The sequence below is a fragment of the Terrapene carolina genome, unplaced genomic scaffold, assembly GCF_002925995.2.
Source record: "Terrapene carolina triunguis isolate 2854851 unplaced genomic scaffold, T_m_triunguis-2.0 Scaffold988, whole genome shotgun sequence".
Classification (NCBI taxonomy): Eukaryota; Metazoa; Chordata; order Testudines; family Emydidae; genus Terrapene; species Terrapene triunguis.
In genome coordinates, this window is record NW_020665339.1 from 267,756 (window position 1) to 277,341 (window position 9,586).

The 9,586-nt window shown below is 41.4% G+C and overlaps 1 protein-coding gene across 1 annotated transcript in view; it reads left to right on the forward strand.

Moving 5' to 3' along the window:
* LOC113408188 (lipoprotein lipase-like) overlaps positions 1-9,561 on the forward strand; it is a 10,347-nt gene extending 786 nt beyond the window's left edge. Inside the window, exons 2-3 of the mRNA XM_026661270.2 lie at positions 8,347-8,522; positions 8,841-9,561. Coding sequence (XP_026517055.1) covers positions 8,347-8,522; positions 8,841-9,044 — 380 coding nt within the window. The 3' untranslated portion in view covers positions 9,045-9,561. The remainder of the gene's footprint in view (positions 1-8,346; positions 8,523-8,840) is intronic.
* The last annotated feature ends 25 nt before the right edge of the window (positions 9,562-9,586 follow it).

Here is a 9,586-nt window from a genome sequence, read left to right on the forward strand (position 1 = left end):
GAGGCCGGCCGGCGGGCGGGCGAGGGGCGCGCCGGGGGAGTGTGCGGGGCGGGGCGGGAGGCCCGGATGGGGACCGCGCGGCGCGGGCGCTGGAATGCCTGGCACGCGGGCCAAGGTCACCCTGGGGCGGCGCGCGGGGAAGCCCCTGCGGCTGGGCTTCTCCCCGGGCGTGGCTGTGGCCGGGGGCTGCTGGGCTGGCCGGGCGCGCGGGCGCTTTGCCCGGGGTGCCGGAGCCGCGCGGGCGAGCCAGGCCAGCAGTTGTGCGCCTCATGCCCGGGGCTGCACACACCCGGAAGGGAGACACTGGCCCCTGCCCCAAACTGCTACAGTCCCCAGCTCGGGGTCTCTTGCACCGCTGGAGTCCCTCCTGCTCTGCCCCGCCCCAGGGAGACGAGAATCAGGCCCCTAGGCAGGGCACCTGGTTACTGGCCCCTAGTGTCTTCTCCATCATTGAAATGCGGGTACTGAGTGCAACGCGATGCTTCCAGTGAACAAGCAGCGGACTGGGTTATTTATCTGATTGCCCCCTGTTAGTGATACTGGCATCTCCTGTGTGCTGCTGTCAGACTACTGGCTGGCAGGAGGTGCTCAACAGGACCTCACAAGGGCTGGGCCCTAGTGTGTATACTTGGTCCTGCTAGTGAAGGCAGGGGGCTGGACTCGATGACCTTTCAAGGTCCCTTCCAGTTCTAGGAGATGGGATATCTCCATTAATTTAATTTAATTTAATTTAATTTAATTTATTAAGTGGGTCAAGTGGCCCGTCCAGTTGCACCACAGACACAGCTGGAACATCTTGAGCATGGTTTAAAAACAAAAACTAGTTGCAACATGTAGTAATAATGCATTGGTGTTGTAACTAATGCCTTTAAAGAAGATGAAGCAATTAGAGTAAAGTTTGAAGAGGAATATTATAATCACACAGTGGATATACATATGTAGCACACAGAGAACATGGAATGGAAGACTATATCATCTAGAGAATAGTAGAATTTCACTAATTTTCACTTTGCTAATCCAGAAAACTAATACGCTTTCAACCAAGAAACTTTCAACCGACTTTTCATCAAAGGTGGGAGAGAGACTAATACATTTTAAAAATCTAAGCAGTTAGAAAAAAGTTTGGACATATCTGTTGCAAACCACCAAGTGAAACTAAGATAGTAACTAACTATGGCCTAGAGCCTCAGCAGTACTTAGATGCCTAACTGCCTTTGAGGATCTGGGGCTACATTTTTCTCGTTGTTGACATTTCATAGGGAAACATTAAAAAGAAAATGGATGGAGTGTTAGGGTCACCAGTTAGGTGACTATATTTCCCAAAGGGAATCGCTGGCCTGAGCCCTCCCACACATCTCCTGCCCGCCAATCAAGTTGGCAAGAGCAAACGGGACAAATGCCCACTTTTGCCAAAAAAGTCGGGACGGCTGGGACAGGGCTTAAAAAAGGGGACTGTCCTGGCCGAAACATGACATATAGTCACCCTAGGCCACGGTGAAAAGGAATATATTCTCACCTTGAAGCTAATCTTACTCTATTGATGGTAATTCTAGGGCACCCATCACAATAATGGCTTAGTGGCATAAAATGAGAATTCTCTTCCCTCCCAGAGCAAACTTGTAAACATCGTTTTCATTCCTATAGCTACTTCCTTGCTTTGAAGCCTTTCTGCTTAATATGTTAGTTCTCCCTAATAATAGATGATGTGGGAACCACTTGTGAGAACATCTCAGATCTAGCCATGCCATGAGCCTGATGTAGCATTCCTTTAAACTCTCACTGAAGTCAATGGGTGTTTTAGGAGCAGGGGAACACAGGATCTGGGCCGCAGGAAATATAACGTCTGAATCCTTAAGAAACAGTACACAGAGATGTTCAAAGGAAGATTATATTTACAGAGCTAAATTCTGATCTCAGTTTAACCAGTGTAAATCTGGAGTAATTCCATCTAAATCAAAGGAGTTACACCAGTTTACATTAGTGTAAATGATTAAAAAATTTGGCCCCCAGCTTTTAATATTACTTCTAAATGCTGCTGTATGAACTTTCCAACAGAATCTTTGGCACTTCTGAGAGGGCATATTGGAGAACTAACTGCGTAGTGCAGTCATAGGATCCTGTTAGATTTATTATGTATGAGAAAAGCTCGTATTTGGGAAACTGGCCTGTACGTATACTCCCTTGGGCATCATTATAAAAAGGGCCCTTGTATTTATTATTGTAGAAGTCTGCCCACAGCTGCAATTTATCATCTTAACACTGTTTTAAAGAGTGATTCTTTACAGTGTTTTAGAATGCTAGGACCACTGAGCTTTGTGGACGGTCCTAAAATGTAGGAGAGATGCTCCAGTGTGTCTAAAGGATGGGAAAGTACTCCCAGTGTATCATTTTACAAGCATACCAAAATGCACTTGAGGGACACTGTCATTCCACAGGGAATGACAGGCTCTAAGCCAGCATGTGTTCAGACATTTGTGCCCACATGGAGTCCTGCTGAGTCCTATGGAGCTCTGTGCAAGTGCAGTAGTTAGCCCACGTAATATTTATTGCAGGATTAAGGCCACGGAGTTCTTTCCTCACGTGTGGGATAAATAAACTAAGTTGAAGCTCTTGAACAGTGTAGTTAAACAATAGCCTGCTTTATGGGTTGTTTTGTGGAGTTGTAACAAACAGTGTGATTTTATTGTATTGTTTAAACTACTCAGATCAAATCAAGCATGATTATTTCTGTAATTTAGTCCTTGCAAAAGCATTTCACTTGTCTGAGTTACAAATCTTTACTTTGTTAGTAAACATGGGCTAATATAAGAAGCTTGGTGGGTATTCAAGGTGACTGATACGTGATGTTCTATTGCGCTTTATCAGCTGTAGGACTAGTTATCTCAACAGAACTCTCACTCGTGTTTGTGTAAATATTTGTGCATGTGTGTGTTGATTTCAATGGAGCTGTGCCAGCCGAGGATCTAACCCATGATGTTTTTATGTATCTAACAATTTGAATTTCCACATCTGTGTACGTAACATGACAAATGATGAAATTCTTGTTTATCCAAGATTCCTTCCTTAATCCACAATTCAAATCCATTGATCCATAGTGAATAATTATTTAGATCTTATGATACTTTATATCCTACACCTAGATGGGGTAGTTCAACTTGCTCAAAATTCAGTTCTCAACCCACCCGACAATAGGATCAATTCAATGAAGGGCACAGTCTTGTTGCCATTGAAGTCAATGGTAATTTTGCCATTGACTTCAGTGGAATCAGGATCGGGTCCATAATGCTTGATTCTCCTCTTATTGGTACTATCCTTCCACTTGAGTCATTTCAATGTCTATAGAAGTCAATGGGAGTCTTTCCGTTGGCCTCAGTGGGCAACAGATCAGGCCATAACATCAGTGGAGTTACTGCTGATTTCATGGCTGCAGTACTGCTAACCTCACGTGGTCGAAAATCACAAGTGAAGCCTCAAAAAATCATGAGCTTGACTTAAAAATCACAAGGATTTTTTAAAAAACAATAAATATTTAATTTGCTTATGGGTGCTTATGGGCAGACTTGTTTCACTTGTAGGCTCTCCCCCCCCCCCCCAACCAAGAGGGCTAGAAAAGTATCCTTTTTAACAAAAGGAAAGTTAAGATTCTCTTGTAGCCTCCTGATTCCAGCACTAGGGCTTTAAGAAAAACACCAAATATTGTGAGACTTGGGCTAAAATCGCGAGAATGGGCAACATTGCTAGGGCAGTATCAGAAAAGCAAGCTCTTTCTGTGCAGAGACTGTACTTGGCTTGTTATTCACAACACTTCTGCTTCCTTCAATTACAAAAATAAAATAAGAAACAAAACATTGTAGATTACGTTATTTTGACTGGCTCCCGGACAAATATTATGGTTAAAATGTGTACAATAAAAAGCCCAGAGTGAATTTTATGGCAAGAAAATTGAGTTTCTTTATAGTGCATCATCCCTACACACATAACAAAAGCCAGAAAATTATACTTTGTATTTAAAAATATGCATCTGAAAGGTACTGCAACACTGACTACAATGATATTATTCATATGCTTAAAGCAACACACATGCTTTCATACCTTGCTGAACCAGGCCCATAGCAAATATTAATTTTTAAAAAGGAATAATTTTGCTTTTAAAGAGCACTTAAGTCACCATTCCCTATAAGGCCTCGTCTAAACACAAAGTTGCACCATCTTACCTAAAATTGATTGAAAACCTCTGTGTGGATACTCTTCATTTGACTGAAACCTGACTTCTATCAATTTTAGCTTACGTCCATTCTGTGCGAAATTCAGCTAAATTAATATAAGCCATTTTAAACCAATAAAAGATTGGAGGGGCGATGCATTAGTTTCACTAAATTGTTTTTAAAACCCACTGTTAGTTAAACTGACGTGAGTTTGTGTATAGACAACCCTACATTTCTTTGGCTCTGTGTAAGAACTCAGTGGTTAAAACCCTGCATCAGAATTCTCTTGCAGCTAGTTTACAAATATTAATCTAAAGTTGTGTGATGAGATTTTCTTCTCTTTATGGCCCCTACATCATTATGCCTTCAAGAAAAGGTATTATTATTATTCAAACTAATTTGTGCTGGTATGACAAGACATTGCTTTTATCCTTTGAACAGGGGCACAAATTGAACTGGCAAATTTTAGTTTTCTGAGTGGCTGTACATGGCTGTTTAATAATGTGTCTTAGCTGGGCCTACTTTTAGCCCATAGTCCCTCTTTGTTATTTTAAAGCAGTATGTAGTCCATATGTATGTAAGCACTGTTCAGCAAGGGAGATTTAGGTTAGATATTAGAAAAGATTTACCTAACTATAAGGATAGTCAAGCACTGGAATAGGTCACCAAGGAAGGTTGGAGAATTCCTCTTCATTGGAGGTTTTTAAGGATAGGTTAGAGCAGTGGTTCTCAAACTTTTGTCCTGGTGACCCATTTCACACAGCAAGCCTCTGAATGTGACCCCCCCCTTATAAAAACATTTTTATATATTTAACACGATTATAAATGCTGGAGGCAAAGCGGGGTTTGGGGTGGAGGCTGACAGCTCGTGACCCCCCCATGTAATAACCTCATGACCCCTAGTTTGAGAACCCCTGGGTTAGACAAACACCTGTCAGATGACCTCTTGAGGTCCTTTGTAGCCTATATTCAGAGTGTGTGTGTGTGGTGTATATGAATGAATGTGTGTACACACACATGTATGCACACTGAAATTGCAGATTCTAAATGGTCAGAAGGGGGAAAGAATTGTAATGAATTCTAGTCTTAAGATGTGAGATGCAGCCAAATCATCTTATGCTGTGATCGAATCAGATTTTGCATGCCAAACAAAGGGAGGTCAGGACAGTACTTGAGGAAGACCTCCAATGAACACCTCAGAACAGCAGGAAGTAATTATTGGTGACTTGCACATACATAATGTACTCTGAGTAAGTAACTACCTGGTGTACTTTGCTGCTGGAGATGCTGCCCTTCAGCCGAGTCCCTGACCATTTGTGGCCACTGAAGAGTCCATGGCACTTATTGCAAGTACAGGGTTGCTAATCCTGGCAGTCTAGATGAATCGCTATTCATTTTGACTTCCTAGATCTCCCCTACAATTTCAGCTGGACACAGTAACCACCTTCACCTCCTCTAACCAATGGCACGTGGCTTTGCATGGTTTCATGGTTGATGTCGTCGCAGAGGTGACTGCATTTCAGTGGTGGATGAAATGGTCCCTATATATAAAGGTGTTTTATGAGGCTGAATTAATGAATATTGGTAAAGCACTTCGAGCTCCTCCAATGAAAGGTGCTATAGAAATGCAAGCTCTTCCCGTTAATAATCACATACATGTCAACGTAAGAGCATTCCTGGGAGTTAAATGTATTACAAACTAGAGAGTCTATTCCATGCAGTGTGGTAGCTGTGTCAGCCCCAGGATATTAGAGAGAAGGTGGATGAGGTAATATCTTTCTTTTAGAGCGTATACTCTTAGCTACTCAGAAATAATAGTCTATGTATTGGAATGGACACACTATTAAGCAGATGCCAGTTTAGTCTATATTTTGGATGATTATCAAATAGTCTTAATGCAGTGGGGAATTCCCATGTAGTACCTAAATACAAAGAAAATAGTATAAAGGGAATGCAGGTGGAGTATTCTTGTTTGCCTTCCTGTATGAAACAGGAACTTACACATGCAAAGTCTTTATGAGGTTCTGTGCATTTCATAGTTGAAAGCTGCTTTTATTCCTTTTTAAGACTTTATTGAGTCATCACTGCGTGGAAAGTTAAACAGTTTGATGTTTAACTAAGAACTATTCAGCCTTCAGGGCTTCCTCATTCTGGGTTGAAGAAAAATGATCCTAGTTACTCTAAGGCCGTTTTTAAGGAGAGAGGGTAATGGATTGAAGAGATAATTAACATTTGTGGTGAGAGGGAGAAGTTCTGAATGGGCTGTAGATGCAAAAAAAAAAAAATCCCCAAAGCGGGCAATGTATAAGGAATAGATAAAGCCAGGTCTACACTAGAAACTTTTACTGGTATTGCAATGTCATTTAGGGCGTGTGACTTTTATTTCTTTATTTATTGCCAGTATAGAAATATCAAGTGCCCTAATGTAGACAGTTCTGCTGGCATGAAAGTGCTTTTGCCCGTATAGCTAATATTGCTGTATCACTGTTTATTTGTGATGCTGGATGCTAACACCCACAGTAACAGTAATGTTTTGTTTGCAGGACTTCAGGGCACATGCAAATACTAACAGTTTAGGCCTCAGTTCAAGAAGGTAATTTAAGCATGGGTATAACTTTAAGCACGTGAGGAATCCCATTAACTTCAGTGCATCTACTCAAGTGCTTAAAGTTAGGCACTTGCTTAATTACCTTGCTGAATAAGGCAATTTAACTGAACACAAAAGGTTGGGTTTTAAATCAATAAAGCATATATAATACATGGAATTACATCTATAATACATGAAATTTACAGAATGAAAATACTGAAAAATATAGATACCAGGCAGGAAATATTCTCATATTCTTAACATCTTTCTTCCAGAAAATCAACTTTCTGTCATGGAAAAAAATCAAGCAAAAATGGCCATTATTTGTGTGTGTCTTGCAAAATGCCATACTTTGTATCTTTGTGTTCCCTGCTCTGGGTCTGAGCATTTAATGATTATATTCCCAGAACTCTGTGAAATCGTGCTGCAAATGGTGCCAATAAACAAACGAGTAAACAGAACTGAGCTTTTGCTGGGTTGAGAAGAGGAGAAATCAATATTTGCTAAAAGGAAATCTGCCAACTAAGGCCCCAGTTCAGCAAAGCATTTATGCACATGTCTAGATACATCTCTGTTCAGCAAAGCCTGTAGTTAATCACAAGCTGAAGTGCTTTGCTGAGAATAAGGATGGCCTGGATACATCAGGGCCTAAAAAGGGGCAGAAATATTGGTTTCCAGTTTTTAGGAGAGTATTCCAAACAACAGAGGAAATACTATTATAAAAGTGTATGATTTTTATACTGCACTGAGTGTGAAATCCAAATAGCACTCACTTTCCTCCTTCCTCTTGTCATAAAAATGAAAAGCAATTTATATTTTTATTCTGAAAGCAGAGGAATTTCTCCAAGAAAGAACTGCTCATTGCAGGCATAGCATACCACATGCTGTGTCATTACTAATATGCCCTTTCTCCTTCCCTAGGATGGATAGAAAGCAGCTTTTCTTAGAAAGTTTGTTATCAGATTGTCTGACATAATATTGCCTTTGAAACATGGGCTTTTGTTTTGTTAGCTCAGTTTTAATCCCCAAGGCTGCCTTTTGACCTTCCCACTTTTTTAGTCAGAACAAACCCAGACACCCACATTGAATAAAAGCATGGATGAGTTTGCTGCTACTAATTAATTACTGAATAATCAGTTTGTTATTGCTTAAGTGATTTTCATTAAAGCTGAAATTATGGGGAAGACACATCATCAATACTATGAAGCTTATTAGGAACTCAGTGATTTCTCCCTCTTTCCCCACCCCACAATTTGAAACCCTTGGGCATTTCTCCACAATGAAGTGCTAATTGCTTTTCAGATGCACCAGTTTTATATCTTTTCCATTACCGGATTAAAATAAAACCCTAAAATAAACACATACTCCTATAATTGGCCAGTTTCTACTGTCCTTGTTCTGGCAGGGAAATGGGCCTTAGAATAGGGTGAAATTGATTTTACCTTGTCTTCTGACATCTTTAGATCTGTGACAATCAAAATGTTTGTTTTTTTTATTATGCATCTTCCTAAACCTGTTTTAATACCTGTTTCCAATATGCTGTCTCTACTATAGGAAGCACCATAGAAACAAAGAGAGACTTTGAGGGGATCGAGAGCAAATTTTCTTTAAGGACAGCTGACGAACCTGATGATGACATCTGCTACTTGGTCCCTGGTCAAGAAGACACCGTGGCACGATGCAACTTCAACCATACCAGTAAAACCTTTGTGGTGATCCATGGATGGACGGTAAGAGGAAACTTCTGGAGCTGAGCTGCAGTCAAAACTCCTACTGATGTCAGTGGGAGCTCCACACACACAGAGCAATTGCAGTGTCAGGCCCTGTAGTGAGTTACTTGCATTACTGAAACTTTAGTCCGTGACAAAAGTATGTTTACAGTAAAAAAAGGTTTTACTTTCCCCATTGTACGTCTCCTTCAGCATTTGGGGGCGGCGACTCTCTCTCACTATGTGTATGTGCAGCATCTAACCCAGTGAGGCGCCAATCTCAGCTGAGGCTTCTAGGTGCTACTGCGATACAAATAATAACGTGAAATCTCTTTTCAGGTAACTGGAATGTACGAGAGCTGGGTCCCAAAGCTGGTGGATGCTCTGTATAAGAGAGAACCCGACTCTAATGTCGTCGTTGTAGATTGGCTAAGTCGTGCCCAGCAGCATTATCCAGTATCTGCTGCCTACACTAAACTGGTGGGAAAGGATGTAGCTGTATTTATTGACTGGATGGAGGTAAGCACTTGTACAGAGGGCTAGATCACATGGATTGTGTAGGTGCTAGGAGTTAGACTAGTTTAACAGTACAGTTTAGTTTGTTCTATCTCCAGTCTAGATTTCTTTCAAGAGGAATTTCAGGCCATTCAGAAAGGGGGTGTGATTTTTCTAGCCAAAGATTTAATAATAGAGGCAAAACTAGGTACATGTTCTGTGTGGCACGCGCACACACGTCTGAACTGCTTTGGAGAGATCACAACTGTAAGAGTGTGTGTTCATTTGTAGTCGTTTCAATAGTAGAAAGATTCTGATGAACCAGAGGGAATTCAGAGAGGAATGGAAAGGGATGGAGGGGCTGAATTATCAGGAAAAGTTAAAAGAATTGAAGTATAGCTTTCCTAGAAGACAATGAAGGCAGGGCACATGGTAAGAGGAACTGACATTGGAGCAGACCAATGGTCTAAAGGCAGGTGCCTAAATCTATACTTAGGACTGATTTCATAGTTGCTGAGCAACCCCAATACACAATGAAGTCCACAAACTGCGACTGGGGCAAGAAGGAGAATGCTGTCCCGCGGGGGGGG